This window comes from Chironomus tepperi, unplaced genomic scaffold, assembly GCF_022539635.2.
Source record: "Chironomus tepperi strain 1889 unplaced genomic scaffold, CSIRO-AGI_Ctep_v1 contig_219, whole genome shotgun sequence".
NCBI classification, from domain to species: Eukaryota; Metazoa; Arthropoda; class Insecta; order Diptera; family Chironomidae; genus Chironomus; species Chironomus tepperi.
In genome coordinates this window covers 42,565-70,425 of record NW_027226341.1, presented here as the reverse complement: position 1 = coordinate 70,425, position 27,861 = coordinate 42,565, and the positions used below count along the sequence as shown (strand labels likewise).

General features: G+C 28.0%; 2 protein-coding genes across 5 annotated transcripts in view; one reads left to right on the top strand and one right to left on the bottom strand.

Annotated features, from left to right (window-relative positions):
* Window positions 1–6,150: 6,150 nt before the first annotated feature.
* LOC139090513 (GATA zinc finger domain-containing protein 7-like) lies at window positions 6,151–10,979 on the bottom strand. Of its 3 annotated transcripts, none has more exons than XM_070640232.1 (3): window positions 10,914–10,979; window positions 6,399–7,542; window positions 6,151–6,331 (listed from the first exon to the last, which is right to left on the bottom strand). In XM_070640232.1, the coding sequence occupies exons 2-3, from the start codon at window positions 7,521–7,523 to the stop codon at window positions 6,173–6,175; spliced, it is 1,284 nt and encodes a 427-aa protein (XP_070496333.1). In that variant the 5' UTR covers window positions 7,524–7,542; window positions 10,914–10,979; the 3' UTR covers window positions 6,151–6,172. The 3 variants fall into 3 exon arrangements, with proteins under 3 accessions (XP_070496333.1, XP_070496331.1, XP_070496332.1); XM_070640230.1 differs by lacking the exon at window positions 10,914–10,979 and adding an exon at window positions 7,605–7,908; XM_070640231.1 differs by lacking the exon at window positions 10,914–10,979 and adding an exon at window positions 7,605–7,908 and having other exon boundaries at window positions 6,399–7,537.
* Window positions 10,980–11,149: 170 nt separating this feature from the next.
* Window positions 11,150–27,861, top strand: part of LOC139090506 (early endosome antigen 1) — a 30,013-nt gene continuing 13,301 nt past the window's right edge. The window contains exons 1-5 of one of the 2 annotated variants that reach the window (XM_070640223.1): window positions 11,150–11,166; window positions 11,626–11,967; window positions 12,039–12,528; window positions 21,615–22,764; window positions 25,448–25,538. In XM_070640223.1, coding sequence (XP_070496324.1) covers window positions 11,826–11,967; window positions 12,039–12,528; window positions 21,615–22,764; window positions 25,448–25,538 — 1,873 coding nt within the window. In that variant the 5' untranslated portion in view covers window positions 11,150–11,166; window positions 11,626–11,825. Of the gene's footprint in view, window positions 11,167–11,264; window positions 11,407–11,625; window positions 11,968–12,038; window positions 12,529–21,614; window positions 22,765–25,447; window positions 25,539–27,861 lie in introns of those variants that run through there. The other variant, XM_070640222.1, reaches the window with a different exon arrangement.

Sequence of the window (27,861 nt, the reverse complement as noted above, 5' to 3'; positions counted from 1 at the left end):
TTGCTAAGCCGATTTTTAGCCAATCGGCTAAAAAATCGGCTAAAGTGCAATTCCGAGCTTGTTATACCATCATATTGAGAACAGTTTTAATAACTAACATAAGTTTGTAGATGACTATACTTTCAAAAAATGTAAAAACAATTTAACCCACAAAACCGGCTTCGACCAAATCGTTGAGAAAATTCATTTTTTTGATTTTATGTTTTTGCAGGAATTATAGACCTGCTTTATAGATAACAATACTAAATAAATACGGATTGAGATATTAAAATTAATATTAGAACGAATTTAACAATTGCTTTGTTTAATAAGTTTAAATAATATTATTTTATGAAGCAAATTAATTTTTGAGACACGAAGTAGACGAATTTGACTTATCCGGAGAATTGCCCAAAACTAGTTGTTTATTAAAATTTTATGGTATTATTAAAAACTATATTTTTCCAAATTGATATTATTACAAATGTGTATTTGAAATACTTATGCCTAACAAAACTTTCTTTTCACTTCAACGTATAAACAACGACTAAATTATTATTTTTAAGTTGTGAGGGGATGACATTAAATCCCGCATATAAAAAATATAAAAGAACTAGTAATGAAATGGACCATGCTTCATGGAAATATTCACACCGTTTTAAATACACTTTAGTTAGCAGCATTTTCTAATTTTTATAGCAACAGCATTTCATCTGCATTTTTGTAAAAAAAAAAATCCCTACAGTATTCGCATGTATAGAATGATTTGGATTTTTTTAGCGCTATCTGCATTTTAGAGATTTTTAGTTCTGTTCAAAAATTCAACGGAAAGTTGAAAATTTTGTCTTTTTTTAAAAGGATTTCTAGATACTGAACTTTGAAAACCTGATCTTTTGGTACTTAATAGAGATGTCAATTATTTGGGTTTTACTATTTGTACAAATACCCAAATACCCAAATAGTAAACCCCAAATATTTGTACAAATATTTTTAAAAAAATTTTGGTGTTAAAAGTAGATTTATGGACAATTTCAAGAATAGTTCGTTTAAAAGTTGTCTCAAATAACAGTCATTGAATTGTTTCTTCATTGGAAAAGACATTCACCACTTAGTTTACCCTGAATTTACGTTATAAGCCAGTGGCTTATCGGAAGAAAAAAGTTTTCAAAATCTCAAAAAAGGCTTAATAACGAGTAGTGGCTTAGTAAAGAAATGTAAACAAATGAAGAAAATTCAAAATTTTCATGGAAATTTTAAAAATTATTAAGTGTTTTCTAGTCCTAACTGATTGTTAATGTCTAAATATATCATTTGAAAAAAATTAAATTATTTTATCTAGTTTAATTAATGGCATTTTGATAGTGGCTTATTAACGAATCCAAAAGTTTTTTTCAGTCAAATTTCTTTACTAAGCCAGTGGCTTAGTAACGGGTAGTAGCTTATAACGTAAATTCAGGGTAGTTAAAATTAAAAAGTCAATCTTGTAAATATTTTGATTCTTGTACCCATATTTAATTGATATAGCTATTTGATTTTATTGATTTTAGGCTTAATATTTCAAAATATTGAGTTAAATTCAAATTGACTAAAAATTTTCACGATACATTTCAATAAAAATTAAAAATTTTATGAAAAATTTTATTTTGAGTACCTAAATAGTGATGATTTAAAGGAAACCCAAATATATTTGGATTTACACCCAAATATTTGGGGTACCCTAAATAGTACGAAATACCCCAAATATTTGGGTATTTGGTTATTTCTATTGACATCTCTAGTATTAATGCAAAAATAAAAAAAAAAATGATGTTACAGACCTGGAAAAACAAAACTGCTGTTTCCAACTAGGATTTTCAATACCGGTATCGAAATACCGGTATACCGAAATTATTTGAAAACCGAAATACCGGTATTGAAGATTTTCGAATACCGGTATTTTCGGTATGGAAAAATATAAGGGAAATTTTAAATTTTTTCTATTAAATGAAACGCTGAGAATTTGGTGTTCATAAAACGTAACCAAATTAATGTCAAATTACGTGTAAAACTTAACATATGAATTTTATATTGAACCATTAGTTGGGAAATTGTTTTAACTGATTTTAGGTTTCATTATTAAAAAATGATATGCACAATAATGTTTCTGAGTTTACATAAACACGTAAAAATTAATCATCGAGTGGACATTATCTTCCCATTAGTTAGTTAAAACGTATTTTCGTCTTCTTAGGGTTAGTTAACTATTTTACATTTATTAACCCATAAGAACATATGAAAAATAGTTCCAATAATGAAAAATTTATAGTTTTTTATATGCTTTCTCGCTATCGGGATCAGGATCGGGATTTCCCGGGAAATCCCGAAAATTTCAATCCCGATCCCGAAAATGAATCAAGACCGGGATTTCAAAAAAGCATAGTTTTTTATTTGGAAAACTTTAATTTTTTTTAAGGTTTTTTACTTGATAGTACACAATTAAATTGATTTATTAAAAATTTTAGTAAACGGAAAAATATCAAAAACGCAAAATTTTAACAATTTTGTGACTTTAGACAGCAATTTAGTCTGAATTTCGGATACCGGAATGATACCGGTATACCGGTATTGAAAATTCGGTTCGGTATTGAAAACCCTATTTCCAACAATTAGTATTTTGCACTTTTAAAGGTAATTTTGTTGTTTCAGTTGTCAGAAAAATGGTTATTGGAACTGTTTTGAACTTCCAACATACTTTCGTCTTATTAAGAGTGTTCGTTTTTAGCCCATTTTTGATTTTTTTTTTCAAAAAGGTAGCTACATAAGACACTTTGTTCGGTCGTTCGTTCGTTCAGTCGGCTGACGCTAACATTTCTTAATCGTTCAGTCGGTATGTCAAAAGTAACGTTCTCACCGTCATTGGTTGAATTATTGCAAAATTTTTTACTTGATTCCATCAAAGGGTCATCCTGTGACACAGTTCTTTTAAAATTTAATCATTTCCAAAATGTCCAAAACATGTTTACAAATTCAGAAAATTGATCACTTCATCGAGAAAATACCAGATAGCTTCAACATCTTGGAAGGAGTAGTTTACTGGGCACTCAACATTCATAAACACACATTCTCGATCAAAGCAATTGCTGCTTTTAATTAAGCCTACTTATAATTTTGATTTTAAAAATAAGAGTGTTTTCACTCATCAGGCCGGATTAGCTTGTCCAATTTTTGCAAATGCTGCACTTATTAAAAACTTTTTTCCAGAACAATGAGAATTTTTCAATACTGATTTTAGCTTAACTAGCTCCTCTAATGTCAGTTTTCACGCTTAACCCAATTTTTAATAAAGCACAACATTAAGATGTATTAATATAAGGCCAATACAGCCATTCGAGTTTTAGCAAAACTACCGAAAGAAGCTTTAATTTATTTAACCTGTTTATTAAATAACAGTAAGGGGCATTATATTTTCGTTTTAAATGGTCTTTTTGTCAGAAACAACAAATTCCAAAAAAGTATAAGTAACGGGCATATTATGGAAATACTTTCCATTAATTAAAGTTTATTAACGAGGTGATATCAAGTTAGATGACATAAAACTGATAGTAAATAGGTAAATACATGATATAAGGCATTAAAAGTAGTGAAAAAGTGAGTAAAATTTAAGAGAAATTGTCATTTTTTGATATAATTTGATTTTATTCATTTTCGGTGGAATTTCACCGAGTTAAATTCAAATTGACTGAAAATTTGTCATAACCGTTATGTGGTTTAAATTATAAAAATCCGTTAAATTATATGAAAGTGACCTGGATCCTACTGGATTTGTTTTTGTAGATCCAAAATTTGTGACCTGGATTTCTACTGACATCTTGTTTTGTGGGTTTAAAATGTTGACCTGGATCCTACTGGATCTCGATTTTTTTTAGGTCGAAATTATTTGAAAGTACTTATTATTCAATTACTGATCGCTGGGACAAAAATACGATGAAGTTTTAGTTCGATAAGAACGAGTACTTTTGTAATTTTTTAAGAGAGACGCAGCAGCATATTTCATAGTTAATTTAGATTTTAGGTTTCACAAAAATATGATGTTGTTGATGTACATAAACACGTAAAAATGACATTCGAGTGGACGATAATGAGTTTTATTTAGATTTTTCTTCTTTTTTGCTATTTTGATTTGTCATAAGAAATATGACGTTTAATGAAAACTTTAGTTTTCCAACTCTGCACAGATCAGGCATGGGACAGGGAAATCCCAATTTGTGAATACAATCAAACCGAAGCATAGTTTTTTTTTGGAAAACTTAAAATGGGCTTTACTTGAAAAACAATGAAATTGAATAAAAATTTTTAAACGGAATACTATCCCAAAAAACAAAGTGTAGAGAATTTAGTCTGAATTTCGGATGATTTCAAATCCTATAAAATTACAGTATTTCATAATTTAAATACACTAAAAATGCAATTTTTAGCGCATTTTTGAAATTTTTTTCAAAAAGGTAGCTTAATAAATCACTTTGTTCGGTCGTTCGGGCGTTCGGCTGACGTTAAAAACTTTTTATCTAGACATCGTAGAGAGCTCTGGTTTGTTTTAATAGTTCAGTTCCATCGAGTTATTGGGTTATCGGCCATTTAAAAGTTTTAAATCAACGCATAAATGCTATAATTAACAATTTTTCATTTTCATAACAACAACAACAAAAACAACAACACGTTGTTTCATTGTTTTACAGTGTTTTTCAATGTTCTTCTAATTTTTAACAGTGTTTACTGAAAATTTGTCATAACCGTTATGTGGTTTAAATTATAAAAATCCGTTAAATTATATGAAAGTGACCTGGATCCTACTGGATTTGTTTTTGTAGATCTGGAAGTGACCTGGATCCTACTGGATCTTGTTTTGTGGGTTTAAAAGTGACCTGGATCCTACTGGATCTCGTTTTTTAGGTCTGAAAGTACTTATTATTCAATTACTGATCGCTGGGACAAAAATACGATGAAGTAGTTCGATAAGAACGAGTACTTTTGTAATTTTTTAAGAGAGACGCAGCAGCATATTTCATCTTAATTTAGATTTAACAAAAATATGATGTTGTTGATGTAATGACATCCAGACGATAATGATTTTATTTAGATTTTTCTTTTTTTTGAGTGATTTGTCATAAATGACGTTTTACTTTATTCCAACTCTGCACAGTTGCATGGCAATTGCTGTTAATTAGTTATAATTTGTGATTTTACACTAATTTGTTTTCCCCGATTAGGAATTTCGTTACTTAAAAAATCATGAAAAATAGCAATTTTTGCCAATACTTTCCCAAAAAAGGTGAGAAACCCTGAAACACGGATGATTTCAAATCCTATAAAATTACAGTATTTCATAATTTAAATACACTAAAAATGCAATTTTTTACCTTAATTTTTTTACGGCAGTGAAATATATAAGAATTTCATTTTATAAAGATTTGTACAAGGATCCAAGTACTTGGAATTTGTAATCGACACCCCTAGTTTTGAGCCCGAATAAGCACAATATAAGATGTATTAGATAAGGAACCATCGATTAGACTACCAAAGAAGATGTAAAACTGCTTTTGAATGATGTCGAAAACAACAAATTCCAAAAAAAAAAGTATAAGTAACGGGCATACAAATGAAATTATTTTCTTAATTAAAGAATAATGAAGATAAAAGATAACATATAACGGTAGTAAATAGGTAATTACATGATATAGGGCAATAAAAGTAGTGAAAAAGTAAGTAAATTAAGAGATAAATCATTTTGAGTGAAAATATTTATCTGTGGAATCACTCTATATTGAAATTTAATATTTTTGTATTTGAGGAAAATCTAATATTTTTATCAGTGTACCTACTGAATTTTGATTCCAATTTTTGCTGTAATTATAGCTTGATCAAATAAATTAATGACAATGAATCATTAATTAGCTAAATCAAATTTTCTAAAAACGATAACATTAGAGACAGGAATAAACAGAATTCAACCAATCTGTGGAATTGCCCTTAATGCAATTTTTTAACAATACAATGAATTAAAGCCAGGATTCAAGCTCGTTTTTATTTTATTTATTAAATAAAAATTAAATTTGTGAAATTTATAAAATAAAGCACTAAAATTTGAAGATTCTAAGCAGAGTTAACTTTAAGTAATTTTATTTTTAAGGTAAATCTATAACATATCAATTAATTTTTAAAAATTTTGTGCTGTTGTTTCTAAATCATTAAATGTATTATCAAAAAAAAAGTTTGCATTTCTTGGTAGATTTGTGTTATTTTTTCCACGTGAACTTGTTGGACTTGCATTTTTGAATTTATTTTGAGTTGTTTGCTTTTCTTTTTCAGATGATTTCTTTAGCCGATAAAAAAAAATAATAATGATGAAAATAAGATTAAAATTTTTTTAATAATTTGATTACCTGTGTATTCGCATTAGTTTTTATCCTTAAAGGCAACGAAGAAGCCTTTACAGAAACATCATGAGTTCGATCAAAATTCTCACTGTCCCGAAAATTAAATTGCCGTTTTGCTCCAATTCCTTTGTAATGAACATGTGCATTAGCATTCAATACAGACTCAGAAGTTTGGATATAACGAGATACAGGACTAACAATATGTTGAAATTTCTTATTATTTGCTCTTAAGAATTGCGAATTTTTTGATGATGAAACTGCTTTGGGGTGTTTGAAATTAACCAAAGGACTTTTATTTTCAATAAAAGGTGAAAATGAAATTAACGGGGATGTATTCGGTGTATGAATTATTATTTGCTTGTTTTCTGATTTTGGAGTGTTAACATATTTAAGAGGAGAATTATTAACTTTTGTTTCCTGTAAAATATCGTTTTGATCATTCAATTTTTGTGCTTGTGATAATAAGAATTCAATTTCATCTAAAGTATCATTTATCGAAGGCAAATCTGGTTCATATTTTTTCTTTTCAAATTTTAAGTCGTATGATTCAGTATCTTGTTCACTTGAATTAAATGAATTTTCTTTTGAAATATTTTTCATTAATTCAATGCTTTTATCATTAGCTGTTCGATAGTATTCACTTCTGTCTGATGACATAATACTACGAACACTCGGGTATTGACTGTGAGTTGTCTTATATGATGACGACAGTGATGTGGCTTCCATAATATTTGAAGTATTGTTTAAATCGAATGATGAATGGTCAATGCCTTGTAATTTAGCTTCGTCTACAGGGTCAATTTTCTGTACATTATCCGCCTTTGAATCAACTTTTATCTCTAGATAAGTTAAATCAGCTAGTGCTTCTGAAACATTATTTAAATTCAGAGTGTTTTCGCACATTCTTTCGAGTTCAATGAATGAATCATTATTATATGATAAATCATTAGCAATTGATGTATCTGACGAGTTGAGAAAATTATTTTTTCTTCCAGAAAAGTTTAAATTTTCAGATTCTTTTCCGTTGTTAAGCATATTTTTCTCCATTTCAATTTTTTTCTTTTTTTGTTCAAGATAAATCTCAAATGACTCGCTTAGATCTGGTGAATTATCTCGTTCGGTATCTTCCATTTTCTTAATCGTTACTATTCTAATGTATTTATTATTTAAATAATTATTGAACATTATGAAAAGTTGATTTAAAATATTTACCTTTGTTGTTTCATAAAATAATTAATTAAATCTTGCTTTGATGGTTTACCAATAAATATACCTTCATTTTTAGTATTATTCATTTTTGAATTTAATTTACTAATTCTCCCAATTTCCGTTGAAACAAAGTGTCCGTTATAATTGGTGGAAATAACTACGCTCTGAACTTTGTAGACAATTTAAAATTTCAGTTTCAAAATGTCTACAGACGTTATTTTTTTTTGATTACTTCCAATACCATGTATTTTAGTTATAAGCCAGTGGCCTATGGGAAAAAACAGTTTTCAAAGTCGTAAAAAAAGGCTTAATAATCACTACTCATTATTTTAGCTTAGTAAAAAAATGTAAACAAACCAGAAGAAAAAAAAAATTTAAATAAATTTTGAGTTTTTTATGATTCTTTATTTCTAAACGATTTTGTTCTATATTATGATTAAACAGCATTCAATTAATTTTGTGTAGTGTAGTGGTGGTAGTGGCTTAGTAATGGAAACAAAATTAAAACTAAAATTTTTAATTTTAATATTTTAATATTAAAAATTTTCATTAGAAAAACTAAAAATAAAGTTTCAAAATTAAAAAGCAATATTGTAAAATTCTAAAATTTTAGTATTAAAGTCTATAATAAAGTTTTAGATACTACATTAGAAATTAAATTTTTTGAATTAAAAAATTAATTTTAGGTTTTTGATTTTTATTTTCTGTAAAAAAAAAAGCAGAAAAATTTCAAAGTAGAAGTTATTTTCTCGAGAATTGAAAAAAAAGTTATTCTAAAACTATAATTTTAGAATTATTTTTAAGAGTTTAACTTAAATTCAAGTTAGTACGTAAATGCTAATATCCATTATTCCAGAGTTCGTGAAATCCTTGATGTAATATAGGACTGTAATGATCATTTATAAAAAAGATCTGCAAATGAAGGATTAGTAGTAGGGTTTCTGATACCGTTAACGAAAACGGAAAACGGGCCGTTTTTTCTAGCCGTTTTTCCGTTATTTTATATGACTTTTTTCTGAATTTTTTGAAATTTTTCAAAAATTAAATTAATTTTTTGAGTCAAAAAAAAAATTAAATTAATAATTTAAACTAAAAATATTAATATTCGTCAATTTTTTGGCCTGTGGAATTACCTTTTAGAAGTAAATTTTTCATGTACATATTTTGGCAAATCAAAAAAGATTTAAATTTGAATGAAACGTATTATTTCGCTACCATTAAAAAAACGGACCCGTTAACGGCCGTTTTTCAGAAAAAAACGGAAACGGCCGTTGTTTAAAAGTGCCGTTTATCAGAAACCCTAATTCGTAGGAAAAATGGCATAACATCCAATTCACTATTTACAAGTGAATATCTTTTTAGTAACTAAATATTATATTGACAAACTATATATTTTTGGAAAGCTCTTTGGATAAACTATCTGACTATGTTAATTATATTAACTTTGAACCGGTTCAATCGGTTCAAACATAGCGAGAAAAGAACCATTAATAACATTAGTATCCTTTCATCAATATTGAAAATTCTTTTTTAATCTGATAGGGTTTAAATTTTTTTAAATAGCTGGAACATCATTTTTGGAGGCCCCTATGTTTTACACTAAAGGGACTGGCATTTGAACATGAAACAAGATATTGAGCTGAAACCTTTTGTATTTGAATTGTATTTTAAATACCTTTCGAATGACATTTAACTTATTGGGGTCAGTTCATAAATTTTGTCAATTTTTTCAAAAAACATTTTTGACGTAAAATGTAATCATTACATTTTTAATCATAATTTTTTTTTCAGATAACTTTTATAACTTTATACTTTCAATGGTTTATTAGCTTTTCAAAAACCTTTAATTTGATATATAATATGTTGGGGTTTGTTCAAAAGTTTTGACTGAAATTCAAAAAAATCATTTTTTCATACATTTTCTGTAGGGAATAAAAGTAAAATACATTTTTTCATCAAGATTTAGGAATTTAGCTATAAGAAATGCTAAATTTGTAATCATTAATGACTTTTTTACTGATTTTAATATAAATAGGAAGTTACCTTGGTGATAAAATATATTTATATTTTATTCCCTACAGAAAATGTATGAAAAAATGATTTTTTTGAATTTCTGTCAAAACTTTTGAACAAACCCCAACATATTATATATCAAGTTAAACCGTTTTTTGAACCGATTGAACCGGCTCAAAGTTAATATAATTAACATAGTCAGATAGTTTATCCAAAGAGCTTTCCAAAAATATATAGTTTGTCAATATAATATTTAGTTACTAAAAAGATATTCACTTGTAAATAGTGAATTGGATGTTATGCCATTTTCCCTACGAATCCTTCATTTGCAAATCTAATACAGAACTGTATTGATAACTTACTCAAAATGGAGATCTCTTATAGTGATCCGCAAATACTTATGGGTGTTTCTTTGGATAAATTTTTTCAAAATTTTCGATTTTGAATTAATTTTTCTCTTATCCTGGTAATTTTATAGCTCCATTCTTTATATACACTTACGGGATTTGTGCAGATCTTTATTTCTGTACAATTATTTTTTACCGTCATGCTTTATTTAATTAAATATTTTAATTTTTATGCCGGTTTCTCGGAATCAAAATATCAAATTCCGACTTTCAACCTGAATTTTATGCACTTTATTCTACTTGTCACTATGGTTGAGTTGATATTTCGAGTGTATTTCACCTAAAACTATCGTTTGTTGCTCTTTAAACGCTTTAAAAATCTTTAATTAAAGAGAAAAATTGAAATTTTATTGATTCCGAGAAACTTTTTTCCTAATCCGTGAGAAAATTCATTTTTTAATTTTTTGTTTTTGTAGCAATTATAGGCTAACAATACAAAATAAAGACAGATTGAGATATTATAATTAATATTATAACGAAATTAACAACTAGTTAATTCGTTTAATAAGCTAAAGTAATGTTTTTCTATAAAGCAAATTTTGTAGTTTTTGAGACACGAATTAGACGAATTTGACTTATATTGCAAAAAAATCTTGAATCCTAAAAATTAAATCTAAAAAAAAATTACAACACAAAATTTGGTTTTTTAATTACAAATTATCAATTTTCTATTAATTTTAGCCATATTTAACCAAAAAAGTTAATTTCAAAAATTTCATATATTGGCCTCCCGTATATCATATATAATTAAAAACTATGTATATGCGTCCGCGACAGAAAAAAAGGAAATCATAATTAGTGAATCAATTACTGATCGCTTCGTCAAAAACATGCTTAAGTCTCTCGATAATAATACAAAGACTTATTATAATATTCTCCAATTAGCATTTACAATATTTAAATTAAACACTTTACACTAATTAACAATAATTTTTGGAAAATTATGAACAAAAAAAAATTCGTTTCTTACAAGGATTTCGCATCAGGTTCAGATTTATTTTTCATTTCGAAACGAATGTTTACGAAACTCGCCGAAATGAATGATCGACCCTGATGAAGAAAATATAGAGAATGCTTTTCAAAAGATTTTCAAGCAATTCTCAATATTCAGTCTCTGTGCGGGTTTTGAACGTGTAGTAACAAAAGTATGTTTAATTTAAAGAAAATTTAAATATATCTAAAATTAGACATTGGAATTTTTAAATAGATTTTCCATGCTTAAATAGTGATTTCTTTTCGATAGTTCTAACTTATTTGGTTTTTAAAAGTGAAAAACGTACCTTCTTTTTTTGCTATATATTTATTGAATATTGTATTATTTTAAAAATTCATCAAAATATTTTCGCACACAAAAGAAAAGTGAAAAACTTATTTATAGCTTCAAGGTATATTTAAAACAGTTCATATGTTCATATATTTATTGTTACGCAAGTAATATGTATATGTTCCACATTTTTTTGTGTTGGATATAATATGATTCTTTATTTTTTAAAAAAAAAAAAAAAAAAAAATAATAATTTTTATTACATTGAAATATCTCATTATTATAAATTATTAATGTCGCGGCTTTCGATTAATATTATCAATCCAACTTTTCTTAATAGAAGACTTCTCTACTGTTTATAAAGTTCCGCATGAACATTTTGATCAACAACTTATAAGGTGTTAATAATAATAAAAGTAATATTATAATAATTAAGACAATGCCTAAAAATCTGACCTAAAAAAAGATATTGAAAACAAAAGCATGTAAAAAATAAATTAAAATCAGTGTAAAATTAAGCTTCAAATTTAAAATTGTAAAATGAGCCACTTATATTCTGTATCGAAAAGTGGAGATCAATTATGTCCGCTGGGATTTCATCCTCAAGTGAGGTGGCCTACAAGATGCAAACGGTGCTTTCGAGATTACAAGGAACATGGATCTAGACGTGGCGATGAAATAGGTGAGTGTAAATTATACTAATGTATGGAAGACGTACGAATTAAATATTACAAAAATCATGACGCATTTTAGCATCTTCAACCCCTAGTCTTAATAAAGATTCCTTCGAGAAAACTATACGTAGCTGGACGTCAACTTCAAATTTATCTTCACAAGTAGAAAATAATATTATTGAAGTAACTGCACCATTAAGAATACGGCAAAGACCAAGTTCTTGGACGTCAACTCCTGATTTAGATGAATCGCAAAAAAGTTTAAAATCCTCAGCAAATGAAGAAATTATTGTAAACGTGCAAATTCCTGTTAGAAGACGAAACACAGCAAATTTGGAAAATGTTGAAGAATCATTTACAATTAAGAGACCATCTTCATCATCTGCTTCTCAGCAAAAACTTACAATTAAAACTATTCCGGAAAAATCTATTGATAAAAATGAAGAGGTGATAACAATCAATAAGACTGATTCATTAGCTGAAAGAGTTAGAAAAATGCAGTTGATAAAAAGACAAGGAAGTTTGGAACGAGAAATATCTTCTAATAAGGAAAGTTCATCTGCAGAAAGGTAAAAATTATAAATTAAATACATAGAAAAAATATTTCTGGTCCACATAAAAAATAAAATGTTTCATGCCAATATATGTATATGTGATCATATGAAAAAGTGACCGTCATTAGTATTTTACACGGAGAACAATGGAAAATTGTGATGGTGTTAGTTTTGTTTGGGGCGAAATTTGTCTGCATGATCACATATATAAATATTGGTTTTATGCCTACCCTGAACTAACGTTATAAGATAGTGGCTTATCGGAAGTAAAAAGTTTTCAAAATCGTAAAAAGGCTTAATAACGAGTAGTGGCTTAGTAAAGAAATGTATACAAATGAAGAAAATTGAAAATTTCCTTACTGATTGTTAATATCATTACAATTGAATTTTTGGTACACAGTATTTTTTTTTTAAGACACATTGATATGCAGGATCAAATAAACAATTTTTCAAATCTAGATTTCGAATAAATTTAGGCTCTCATTTCGGCGGCTATTTAGCATATTACGTGATACTTTCCAGGCTCGTTCTATCCACATTCCATTCTTCTCGTCCCTTTGTGTCTCGCTACACTTCAAGTTTATGACCCGTTCCTTAATCCAACGTTGCCCAGAATTTCAAATTAGACTTGATCTAGACTTGATCTTACTTATTTGACTAGCAAGGCACCTAGCTGCTTTAAAATCGGAAAAATTATTTTATATAGTTTAATTAATGACTTTTGGTAGTGGCTAATTAACGGATACAAAAATTTTTCCAGAATCAAATTTCTTTACTAAGCTAGTGGTTTAGTAACGGGTAGTGGCTTATAACGTAAATTCAGGGTACGCAGAATTTATTTAAATTTTAGCATTGTTAAAAAATTACAAAAGTCCTCGTGTTGTTAATCGAGGGACTTAAGCGCATTTTGTCCCAGCGATCTTTAATTGATTAATAAGTCACTTCCTGGTCCATTAAGCATGCTCTTAGAAAAAAATTTAATAATTTGTTATTAAAACGTTATTGATAAAGGTTTTAGTAAAAAATTGCTAAATTTTAAAAAGTTTTAAAATTAAAATTTTAAAAAAAATTATTAAATTTTAAAAAACTTTTATTAAAATTTAATAAAAGTTACTAAAGTTTTTCAGCATTTTGTGCTGTTATAGGTTTCTTATCAGAAAATACAAAATTCGTAAGGTTTCAATACTTTTATATACTTCATAAACCTATGCAGAAATGACTGTTACAAGTATGATGATAATTCCCATATAAAGTCATATAAAATGTTAATTCCCTTATGCGACACATATGGTGTCAAATGTTCCCTTCTTTCATGAACCATGAGAACTGATCTCAGTTATGACCCCAAAAGCTCACTAATGTTTGCAAACCACAGTAAACAGCATTTTTTTTTTGGAAAACTTTCTTACAAAATTTTACTAATTTTTTACTAAAACTTTCGAACAAATTTAATAAAAATTAATAAAAATACATCTTACTAACTTATTATTAAAATTTAGTAAAAAAGTTATTAAAATTTTATGACAACAAAATTTTTTAATAATTTTTATTAAATTTTAATAAAAGTTAGTAAGATGTATATTTATTAACTTTTATTAAAAATTTTCATACATTTTTAGTAAAAGTTATTAACTTTTTTCTATGAGTGCAAGATCCAGTAGGATCCATGTCACTTCTTAACCCACAGAACGAGATCCAGTAGCATCCAGATCAATGAATGTATCAGAAAAAAAAACTATTTCTTGTGTCAGTAATAAAATGAGAATTTCTAGCATAATTCTTCAAGAATATTAGCTGAATTTATTATCAGACTTATATTCAACTTAGCTTGGAAAGTACCTACGTGGAAAATGATAAATTATCTAATAAAAATTAAACGAACTTATAAATTTTAAATCAGATAGAGGAGCATCAACCTTAAGGTCCAAAAAGTCTCTTAGAAAAAATACCACAAAAATTACATTCAATTTTTACATATGGGTGATTCTCTAGATAAGTCAAATTCGTCTAATTCGTGTCTCAAAAACTACAAAATTTGCTTCATAAAAAAATTTTTTTTTAACCTATTAAACAAATTAACAAATTGTTAATTTCGTTAAAATATTAATTATAAAATCTCAATCTGTCTTTATTTTGTATTGTTAGTCTATAATTCCTGCAAAAACATAAAATCAAAAAATAAATTTTCTCACGGATTAGGAAAAAAGTTTCTCGGAATCAATAAAATTTCAATTTTTCTCTTTAATTAAGGATTTTTGGAGCGTTTAAAGAGCAACAAACGATAGTTATAGGTGTATAACACTAGAAATATCAACTCAACTATAGTGACAAGTAGAATAAAGTGCATAAAATTCATGTTGCTGAAAGTCGGAATTTGATATTTTGATTCCGAGAATCCGGCATAAAAATTGAAATATTTAATTAAATAAATCATGATCGTAAAAAATAATTGTACATAAATAAAGATCTGCACAAATCCCGTAAGTGTATAATAAGAATGGAGCTATAAAATTGCCAGATTATGAGAAAAATTAATTCAAAGTCGAAAATTTTGAAAAAATTTATTCAAAGAAACACCCATATTTTAAATGTGTTTCTGTTGGTTAACTAATTACATTTTACTGTTTAATACTACTTAATTTGAAAATGTATGATTTGTTTTTGTCCTCTACCTAAAAGAATCAGTGATAAATAGATAAGAAAATATTTAATTGAAAATATATTAAAAACTTGAATTTTTAGGGTATATTTTTGGATCATAAAAACTTAGTTATAGCATAATAGCAGCTTCAAAAAACTAAACATATATCATTTTTATAGCATTCTTACATAATTTATTTACCTTTCTGGAAGTTAGAAGCCGTGTAAAATAGTTTTTCCAAAATAATGTCAATACCAGAAAAATTGGATTGTTTACTCTAAGCTCCTTTTTGAAAAAAAAAAAAAAAGCGCTAAAAAATGAACAAATTTGATTGATTGAAATTTCTAATAATGTTTTTACTAAATTCTGCTAAATGCAATAAATATGCCTAAACTTTGTTACTGTGTGTAGAAAAAGTTATGTTAATTAGTATATGAATTTCCACCGATTGAATTCCGTTTATTAAACTTGTCTCTAATGTTGTCGTTTTTAGAAAATTTGATTCGTTAAGCTTTTAATCAAATAATATCAGAAACACTACATATCTTTTTTAAGCTAGTTAATGATTTCGTTGTCATCAATTTTCCTAATCAAGCTATAATTAAAGCAAAAACCGGTAAATTCAGTACATTTTTGCGGATTTGAAAAAAATTTCATAAAATCTCAATTTTAATTAATTGTGTTTTTGAGTCTGACGAGAGTTATAAAAAATGGAAAATTACATGATATAAGGATGGTAAAGTTTTGTAAAACTTAGAAGGTTGAAATTTCTACTCCAAAAGTAAAAATTCAATCCTGTGTATCCAAGCAACGGGCATTAAAAATGAAAATTTCTCATTAATTAAGCTATAACAACATTGGAGAATTAGACAATACGATAGATCTCAACTTTAAACATAGGCTTGTGCAAACAAAACAACTAAAAACTTCTCTAATTTTGAGAAAAATTAATTCAAAGACAAAAATTTTGGAAAATTTTTCCATATGGAAATATCCATATATATATATATATATATATATGGGGTTACCGACAAAATCCCACTGTACATTTGCCCACTGTTCATTAGCCCACTGACATTTTCCCACTGGTACATTAGCCCACTGACATTTTCCCACTGGTACATTAGCCCACTGGTACAAATGCCCACTGGTACATAAGCCCACCGGTACATTTGCCCACTGGTACATTAGCCCACCGGTACATATGCCCATTGGTACATAAGCCCACTGGTACATATGCCCACTGATGCATATGCCCACCGGTACATGTGCCCATTTTTACATAAGCCCACCGGTACATATGCCCACTGGTACATAAGCCCACCGGTACATATGCCCACTGGTACATAAGCCCACTGGTACATATGCCCATTGGTTCATATGATAGCTAGTGGAAAAAATTTGAAAAAATATTTTTTTATATTTATTTATTTTTTTGTTTAGGTGTCTATATTATATATTTTTTAAAAAATAAAAAATATATGATATATTTTTAAAAAATATATCATGATTTTCTAGATGACTGGATACTGTGCCTATTCTCAATACATAAATCTAGAGCTGTAAGATAGGTATCTGTGGAAATGTGCCTAGCTCTATCATGGGAGCTTTTAACTTTGTCTTGGCACTAGCTTTTGATAGACAAAACATTTGCCTTCTTGTAGCCTTTATAGCGAAAACCAATTCAAAGGCACTGCCAAGCCAAAGGCAATAGTTTTTGCCTTTGCCTACAAAGGTATTCTTATCATAAGCAGTGCTTTGAGGAAAAAACTATTGTGATTGGCTAGGTAGTGCCTTTGCCTAGGTATTGATTTTCACTAGGCAAGCTCTTGCAAATTTGTTGCTTATCAATAGCTAATGTCTGTGATAGATTTATGCCTTTGTTAGCATAAACTGAAAGTGACATACGCTGCATAAATCTATACTTTCTTACTGGATCAGTAGCTTTTTTCTTCATAAAATTCAAATTTTCTGCAGAAATAGTCTGATTTTATTTATCTTCAAGAAGAACATCTAGTTATATGATGTATATCCTTTATAAATAAACTGCTTTTGTGACCAAACAGAATAAACTTCTCCAAATTCATGTTATTGAAAGTAGGAATTTACCTATTCTGACCAACAAGAAACTTGCTTAACATTGAAGGAGTTCATTGGCTCCGAATGATCAAAGGAACTACCTTGTCTAAAGGGCTAAATGTTTCTGTCAAATTACGTCAACCTTAAAATAAGAATGGACTTTTGCTAGACATATAGAAAGCTTCATTGATGAACGCCTTGTATCAGCCAAAAGACTATGAGAAAAGCCAAAAATGTATGGGCAGAAGCTAATGATTAATACATCTAAGAAAATGTGATTTGATATTTTACCTAAAAAAAATAATATAAGATACTTTAACAGAAAAAAAGTATTTAAAAAACTTGAATTTTTAAATTTTTCCACTAGTGGGCATATGAACCAGTGGGCATATGTACCAGTTCAAAAAATCTGGGCATGATACCAATGGGCATATGTACCAAATATGTACCGGTGGGAATATGCATCAGTGGGCATATGTAAAATAATAAATACCAATGGACATTGTACGGTCTAATGTACCTTTTGGGCAAAAAAACGGTGGGCTAAAAAATGAACAAATGGGCATGTACCAGTGGGCTAATGTACCAGTGGGCTAATGTCAGTGGGCTAATGTCAGTGGGCTAATGTACCAGTGGGCAAGTGTCAGTGGGCAAATGTCCTACACCCATATATATGTGGTCATACAAAAAAGTGACCGGTAAATTTTTGAAAATTACCAACACTATTATGTGTATTTTACACGGAGAACAATGGAAAATTGTGATGGTGTTAGTTTTGTTTGGGGCGATTTTGGGGCGAAGTTTGTCTGTGTGACCACATATATAAATATTGTCTTAATTTTACGAAATGCTCATTTTTGCGAATGACTCATTTTTACGAAAAATTTCTTTTCATACAAATTTAATATAATTTTCAAATTTTGAAAAACCGTTAAGAAAAAAACGCATTCTGACTATGCTTTCCCGATACCGGGACCGGGACCGGGAAATCCCGGGACTGTCCCGTCCCGGTCCCGTCCCAAGTCCCGAAAATCTTCCGGGACTAGTCCCGCGGGACCAGGTTAACAAAAATTCTTATAAACTCTTAACAAAATAAAATGATTAAAATTAAATGACGTTTAATTTGTTATCAAGAATTAAAAAATCAAAATAGATTATATAATTTTATCAAAAAACATGAGAAATATGGAGCTATAAATTCGTATTTTGAATATTTTTGAGTAAAAATTTCAAATTTATTTTGGTCTTCTGATTTTTGTTCTGAAATGCAGTAGCAAATATTATAAACCCAAATCAAACAAACCCTTTTAAATAAAATTATCGATTTCCATCTAATTTAAGGGTTTTCAAAAATTTAAAGGTTCAATTCTTTTTAAATTGATTGCAAATATTAGAGATTATCTCTCATAAATAACTAAGATTTGATTCTTCATAATCATATAAACGGTTAATATGATAGTTAAACTCAGAATTTTGTAGTGTTATTCAATTTTAAAATCATTTAAAACTAGTCAGGTTCAAGAGTTTAAAAATTTAAATCCACATTAAATTTTTGACAATACACATTAAGCTTAAAAACACTGAAAAAACATTAAAATATTGTACTTATTAGCACAAATTTTTTTTCGGGAAATCCCGGGATTTCCCGGTCCCGTCCCGATCCCGTCCCGGTCCCGGAAAAATTTCGGGACCGGGATTTCGGGAAGTCAGAATTTCTGACTGATAAAATTTTGTTGAAAAACAATCAAAAATGAATTTTTATTACATTTAATACATCTAACTATTCTGTAAATGTCATATTTGTTCATTTTTGAACTTTTTTACAAAGAAATTTATCAATAAAAATTTGTTAGTAAATGAAAAAAGTTTGAAATTGTATATATATAAATATATTTATATAGGGTTTCTGAAAGCGATTTTTGAAAACCGCAAAACCACACTTTTTGACCCAAAATGCGGTTTTTTAAAAACCGCGGTTTCTGAAAGTAAAAATCGGTTTTAGAACTTTGTATGGAAAAATAGAACTTAAATCCACAAAAAGTAAATTTTGAAGATATTTTTGAAAAATAAGTTTCAATTAAATGTTATATTGAAAATCTGGACTGAAATGAAAATGCAAACCTGGTAAAAATAATTTGAATTTCAAAAGTTTGTACAATAAATAATTTTTTAAACTATTTTATCAAGCAATTTGAAACTGAATCTTAATAAAATAGGAAGAAAAATAGACAATTTTAATTCTTTTATGCATAAAAATCAACTTTTCAATTTTTTCCAAAAATTTCATGCTTTTGTATGAAAATTGAAAACCGCAAAACCGCGGTTTTTGAAATTTTGGAAAACCGCAAAACCGCGGTTTTGAGAAAGTGCGGTTTTTCAGAAACCCTATATATATATATTGGGTAGACCAATTTATATATGTGGTCATACAGACAAACTTCGCTCCAAACAAAACTAACACCATCACAATTTTCCATTGTTCTCCGTGTAAAATACACTTAATAGTGTTGGTAGTTTTCAAAAATTTAACGGTCACTTTTTTGTATGACCACATATATATATATATTGGGGTAGACGTTTAAAAATATTTTGAAAAACAAAAGTATTTATCATGATTGTGTGGATATGATGTTTCGAGTACTCAAAACTTAATATGAGATACTTAACTTGATATGATGTTTCGAGTACTTTTTTAACAAAAACTTTTTTTTTCTATAAAGTTTTAAGGACCGTTCACTTATTAAGCCGCTTATTAAGGGCGTCTAGGATTTTGAAACAGCCTAAAAAAAAAATTCTCTTTTTGCATGGATATTTTGTAACGAGCGGGGAGGGTGGGCTAGAAATTCGTTTTTTTGGGTAACTTTTTAGTCGGTGATTCCACCGATTGGTTGAATTTTGAAAATTTTTACTTGAATAATCCGTGTTCTTTAAAATTTAATCATTTCCAAAATGACATTTAATTCAGTTGACACTTCAATGAATACCAGATAAACATCTTTATTTACTCACTCAACATCATAAACAGCATTCTAATCAAAGCAATTGCTGTTAATTAAGTTATAATTTTGATTTTAAAAATTTGTTTTCCCGCGGATTAGGAATTTTGTTACTTATACTTTTTTCAACAATGAGAATTTTTAATAATTTTAGCTTAATAGCTTGGTTTTGAGCCCTAATAAACAACATAAGATGTTTATAAGGAACCATCGATTAGACTACCAAAAGCTTTAAAATTGTTTGAAAAGTCTATATTTTCGAAAAATGATGTCGACTATAAACAACAAATTCCAAAAAAAAAATACCGGGAGTACTTAAATAACGGGACAGTACTTTTTTAAAATGGAAATATTTTTTAACTTAAAATTAAAGGACTAGATGACATAAAACGTTAGTAAAAATTCGATTAAGGGCGTCTAGGATTTTGAAACAGCCTAAACAAAAAAATTCTCTTTTTGCATGGATATTTTGTAACGAGCGGGGAGGGTGGGCTAGAAATTCGTTTTTTTGGGTAACTTTTTAGTGACCCAAATTTGTAAACAGTCAACTTTTAAACAATTTTTAGCGCATTTTTGAAAATTTTTCGAAAGTGTCTTTTGTTCGGTCGGTCGGTCGGTCGGCTGGAACGCGAGATCTCGAAAACTAGACATCGTAGAGAGCTCGGAATGGTTTTAAAAGATCAGTTCTATAAAGTTATTGCGGCGCCGGGCATTTAAAACTTTCAAATTATGAAAATCCTTTAGATTATGAAATTCTTAAATTCCAAGTATGGTGACTTAGAATTAACTGGATGTTGTTTTGTGGATCTGGAAGTGACCTGGATCCTAATGGATCTTGTTTTGTTGGTCTGGAAGTGACCTGGATCCTACTGGATGTTGTTTTGTAGATCTGGAAGTGACCTGGATCCTACTGGATCTTGTTTTTGTGGGTCTGGAAGTGAACTGGATCCTACTGGATGTTGTTTTGTGGATCTGGAAGTGACCTGGATCCTACTGGATCTTGTTTTTGTGGGTCTGGAAGTTATATCGATCCTACTGGATCTTGTTTTTTTAGATCTGGAAATTATATGGATCCTACTGGATCTTGTTCTATAGACAGGGAACTGACCTAAAAATCAATTACTGATCGTTGGGACAAAAATGCGCTGAAGTAACTCGATAAGAACGAGTACTTGTGTAATTTTTTTTTCAAATCTAGGTCATTATCGCGAGCGACCAAACATTGTGCATCATTAAGCTACCTATTTGAAAAAAAACCTTTTTTTTTTTTGATAACGTAATAAACATAACAAAATCTCAATTTGATATTCCAAATAGACCGGAATGACCTTGTAATACTATATACTATATACTATATAATTACAATAATTTAATTTGATTTTCAGCAATGAAAACATAAATGAAAAATTTCCTGATAAAATACATATAAACAAGAATGTAAGCTTAGCAACACTTAATATTCATGATAATCAACCTTCACGAGCAAATCTACCTCCAAGACCTTTACCAAAAAAACAAATGGCCGTTGCAAAAACTTTATCAGATTCCTGTGCAAACGTTAAAAAAGATTTCCATTTATTAGTTAAAGGAAAAGACAATAGTATGAAACAAAACTCATCCCCAAAACTTCTTCAAGATACCATTTCTGTTTCAATAGAACCTACCAATTCGAAATTAATAGAAACAGAACAAAGTGAATTAAAAGAAGAAAATTGCTCACTAAAATGTGAATTAGAAAAAATTAAGGCACGATGTGAACGAGCAGAAAGAGAAAAATCTGATATTCTCTTACGACGTCTTGCATCTATTGATACCACTTCAAATAGATCAGCAGCGACAGAAGCATTTAAGTTGCAACAAAAAGTAAATGAAATGAAACAACAAATAGAAGTATTACAGGATGATAAAAAAGAACTAAGTCGTAAATTAAAAGAAATGTTTGAAAAGAAAAATGATCAATCAAAAACAGTTGAAGAAACGTTACGAAATAAATTAGAACAAGCAGAAAGAATGTGTGAAGCATTAATGGATGAAAATGAGGATATGAAACGAGAATTAAAAAATATGGAATCAGAAATGGACGAATTACAAGATAACTTTAGAGAAGAGCAAGCTGATGAGTATGTAACAGTTAAAAAAGAATTAGAACAAACAACGAAAAATTGTCGAATACTTTCTTTTAAATTAAAAAAGTCAGAGCGTAAAATGGAACAACTTGAAAATGAAATACAAACAAAAGGTAATCAAACGAACTCGGAAATGATCTTGAGAATTAAACAATTAGAAGATGAACTTAAATTAGCAAATGATAATGCAAGAAAACATCAAATTGAATCTGAACAACTTAATAGTAAAAAACCACCAAATTTGGGCAAAATAGGGAAGTCAAATTCAGATAGTGGAAGTAAATTTTCAAGAGAATCACTGACTCGTGGTGGAAGTCAAGAAGACCCAATACAACTCTTAAGGGATTTACAAGATTCAGCTGAAAGAGAAGCTGATTTAAGAGAGCAATTAAAGTTTGCGGAAGAAGAAGTACGTTTTTCTTTTTTTATATTACGAATAGGCATAAATATTTAAACCTTTTTTTAAAACAGAAAAACAGTTTTCAAAATTCAAAAACAGAAAACAGACTGTTTTTCATCAATAACTACTTTCCACAAGCTTTTTTTTTTGTGTGTTTTTGAATACTAAATAATACTTACTACTTCCATATGATTTGATTGTTTTAATTTTTAGTACATTTTGAAGAAAGTTTTTGAGAAATTTGAGGTCAAGTACCAATAGTGGGCACCAATAGCATTTTCTACCGTTATAAATTATATTATAACTTTAATATACATTAGTTAAGGAAATATTGCCGTTTTTATGCCCGTTACTTATACTTTTTTTTTGGAATTTGTTGTTTTTGACATCATTCAAAAGCAAAATTCAGACTATTTAAACACTTTTACAGCTTCTTTGGTGGTCTAAACGATGGTTCCTTTACTAATGCATCTTAAATTGTGCTTATTTGTAATCAGCATCAAGCTATTAAGCTAAAATTATTAAAAATTCTCAATGTTGAAAAAAAGTATAAGTAACGAAATTCCTAATCCGTGTGAAAACAAATTTTTAAAATCAAAATTTTAACTTAATTAACAGCAATTCTTATGATTAGAATGCTGTTTATGATATTAAGCAAGTAAATAAAGATGTTTATCAGGTATTCTTGAAGTGTCAACTTAATTAAATGTCATTTTGGCAATGATGAAATTTTAAAGAACACGGATTATACAAGTAAACATTTTCAAAATTCAACCAATCGGTGGAATTACCGATTTGCTAAGCTCAAAGTTCTATTCAGAGTGTGGCTTTCTCAAAAACTACTGTTAATTTTTTTCAAAAAAAATATTTTTGTCGATAAAATTCAAATTTTTTTGACCGTTACTTATACTTTTCTTCATAACGTAAATTTATATTTTAAAATAAGTTGAGTTCTAATTTCTTCGACAATCAAATGTCGAAGAATTCGAATTTGAGACGGCCACACTATGGTTCTATTAAGCCCTAAATTCAGCTTTAAGTGATTGTTTAGCCGATTTTTAGCCGATCGGCTAAGAAAACGGCTAGCGCAGTTCCGAGCTTGTTATAGAATCCTAATATTTCACATAAAGTACAGTTTTAATAGGTAACATCAGTTTGTAGATGACTTTATACTGGCAAAAATAATTTTAGCCGAAAAACCCGGCTTAGACCTCTATTATTTCCTATCAAAATATACTTTTGTTATATATACAACGAAGAGAACAATGTATATAAAGTAACTAATCTAATGTTTTTTGATGTAATTATCGAATAAATAAATTTTTTAAAAGACCTGTTCCGGTTCCATACTTTCGCGGTTGCTGATTCCTGTTCCGTTGTAAATCGAGCTCTAATATAAAATTTACTCGATCGTACGGAACAATAACATTTGTAAAATTGCATTCTAGAATTTTATAACAAATGTATGTAACATATTTTTTTTACTTTATTTGTTTACAATGTAGAACTATCAAATTTTTAGTCGTTGAAAATAGCAACTATTTTCTATAAGAGCATCTAGATATATGTTTTGGTTATGATTCTTTACCGTTCACTTATTACGTACCCTGAATTTACGTTATAAACCATTGGCTTACCCGAAGAAAAAATTACAATCAATATAAAAAACAAGATCCAGTAAGATCCAGTTCACTTCCAGAACTAAAAAAAAGATCCAGTAGAATCCAGGTCACTTTCAGATCTAAAAACAAGATCCAGTAAGATTCAAGTCATTTCCAGACCTAAAAAACAAGATCCAGTAAGATCCAGATCAATTTTTTGAATTTTGCTTTTGTACAATGTCAAAAACAACAAATTCCAAAAAAAGTATAAGTAACGGGCATAAAAATAGAAATATTTCCTTAATTAAAGTATATTGAAGTTAACAGATAACATATAACGGTAGTGAATGGGTAAATACATGATATAGAATAGTAAAAATAGTGAAAAAGTGAGTAAATTAAGCGAAAAATCATTTTTTGTGAAAAAGTTAATCGGTGGAATCACCGAGTGGCTTATCGGAAGAAAAAAGTTTTCAAAATCGCAAAAAAAGGCTTAATAACGAGTAGTGGCTTAGTAAAGAATTGAAACAAATGAAAAAAAAAATCTAAAATTTTCACGGAAATCTTGAAAATTATTAATGTTTTCTCGTCCTAACTCCAATTTCTTTACTAAGACAGTGGCGTATTAACGGGTAGTAGCTTATAACGTAAATTTAGACTAACAAAATAACGAACTTTGTGGTTTAAAATTAGGCGAGATTTGAAATTTGACTCTTTCATAAGATAGAGATGTACTTTTTTATTAAAAGTAATCAATTTTTTTCTCCCTGTTTTAGATGTATTTTTTAAGAGTCCCTATTAAAATAACGGATTTCAAATAACGAGCATTTTATACATCAAGTTTCCAATTTTTTCTATAACAAAACTGGTCAATCACATTAAATACAATTAAACTAGCTTAGTTCTTCAAAATATTAAGATAGTTAAAAATGCTTGATATAATTTGAAAGTTATATGAGATTGGCTTGAAGAATTTTTCGAAAAAATGATATTTTCGTAAAAATGAAGCTTCGTAAAAATTATTGAAATTAGTTATTTTAATAGGGACTCATTTTTTAATAATGGTTATCAATTTTTTTCTCTTTCTTTAGGCTGAAGCTCTCAGAAAAAAATCTTCAAGAGTTGAAGAAGAAAATGAATCGTTAATAATGCAATTGAAAAAAATGGCAACAAAAGCAAAAAGTATGTTAACATATAATTATATTTAAACTCAAAATTTTTGTTATCCTTTTCACAAAACTAAATGACTTAAAAATTTTCAAAAACTTTTGGCATGTTCTGATTGTCAAAATTAGACAAAAACTTCATACACTGATAAAAATAATTTAATATTTTGTATTAGATTTGTATGAGAAATACAAATACAAAAATATTAAATTTTAATACATTTGTATTAATTTTTTGCGATAAAATTCATTCTAAATTTAATATAATCGTATTAAAATTTAATGTTAGAATATTAAATTTCCTAAATATTTAAATCTGAAAAATCCGTTAAAAATTATTAAATTTAATATTTTTTTCTTTGATTTTAATAAATTTTTATTAAACTTTGCTAGTATCCATACTTTGAAAAAAAAAAAACGAATAACGTGACACAATTCTCTCTTCGAATCCATTGGAATTATTTTGTCTTTTGGATGGCTTGTTGCGAAATTTCTTCGTACTTCCAAGTATTCATGAAATGTCTGATTTAATCTGGGTCTACATTGGGTCTACAGCACACTATGAATTTATTTTTTTTTCCAAAAAAAAATTAATATAATGAATTATTATTAGTAATTAAATTTTATTACCTTTAAAAAATGCTCTAAATCCAAATAATTAATACTTTTCCACAGCTTTCTTCATCGAACATCCAGTCTAGATCGGTATTTATTTCCTAAAAAGAAAATTTTCATTAAGACAAGATTTTTTTATAAATTTCAATCAAAAGTTACCTATAATTATCTCTTCAATTGTAGTATCCAGATTCTGAACTATATTTTATTTGTGGATGCTCTTTATGAGTTTTAATTTCACTAAAATACTCATTGCACTTTCTTTTTACCACACAAAATTTTAATACTAAAATATTAAATGTTAATATAATTGTTTTATTCAATAGAAAATGTTAAAACTTTTGAATTCTAAATAAAAACCTAATTAAAAAACTATTAGAATCATGGACATAGCATGATAACATGTCATAAAGACTAAATTAACATTTTATTTATTAATTTAACATCATAAACAGCATTCGAATGATAGAAATTGCTGTTAATTAACCCAAAATTTTGATTTCAAAAATTTTTTTTCTCACGGATTAGTATTTTCGTTACTTACCTACCTATACTTTTTTTGATCATTGATAAGAAAAAAAAGTATAATTAACGGACCTTAAAAATGAAAATAATTTGTTAATTAAAGTATATTGAAGCTAATAGAACTTTTAATAGTAGTAAATGAAAAACGAGTAAATTAGGAGAAAAATAATTTATATTGTGAAAGATTTCATCATTAGAATATCAATAAAGTCAAAATTTTTTTTCAAAAATTTTTTGATTCCACAAGATTTTACAACTTATATTTTAATTTTTATTAATGAATTTACGATATCGATGCGATCTGGGATGTTGATTCTGTTACCTTTTAAGACGATGGTTTTTTGTCGTGATGACGGTTTTTGTCTAATTACTTTTTGCTTTTTTGCAACTCTGCACAGTTGCATGGAATAGGGTATACCAATGCAAAGTACTTAGTCACACAATTTGTGTGTCGCGAATCACACAAACCGAGTTATTGAGACTAAAAACATGGCTATTTATGGCTATTTTTTATAATAATATTAATTATTTTTGCCGAATAATTTTTAACTCCCAGATATGTTAGTTGCTCGTTTTCGTTATGATACGAAAACAATAATTTGAGAAAACACATTTCCCAACAAAACATTTTTTTATCATAATTTTGAAACTACAACTACTTAGTATTGTAGTTGGATGCAGGGTTGTTACAACATATTCTGTTTTACAAAATGTGTACACATATGTCACATATTTCATGTGTGACAGGGAAAAATGTGTGGATATGTGTGGATATTCACACATTTTCCACACATATAAACACATTTTCACCTGTGACATATTTTCAAAACACACCAGATTCTGCTTTTAACAATCCAACTTGGATGAAAAAAAATTATAAATTCCTCGTGTTATTGATCGATGGAATTAAGCACATTTTTGTCGTAGCGATCAGTATTTGTTTGATAAATCACTTCTAGATCTACGAAACGAGATTCAGTTGGATCCAGGCTTTAAAAACAAGATAAAGTATGATCCAGCTCACTTTCTATCCACAAAACGAGATCCAGTAGAATTCAGATCACTTCCAAACAAGATCCATGAGCTTTATCAAAATAAAAATAAATTTTTCTTAAAACGGTTTTCTGGGATTCAAACTTTGTACTGAAATAAAAAATTCTTTAATTATAGTATTTATGCGTTGATTTGAAACTTTTAAA

Excerpts from the sequence above, each read along its gene's own strand:
- LOC139090513 (XM_070640230.1), bottom strand. The coding sequence starts at position 7,687 with ATGAATAATACTAAAAATGAAGGTATATTTATTGGTAAACCATCAAAG. Across the intron at positions 7,543-7,604 it reads TATTTTATGAAACAACAAAG|AATAGTAACGATTAAGAAAA; the intron begins GTAAATATTTTA and ends TAAATACATTAG. Across the intron at positions 6,332-6,398 it reads AAACTAATGCGAATACACAG|AAATCATCTGAAAAAGAAAA; the intron begins GTAATCAAATTA and ends TATCGGCTAAAG.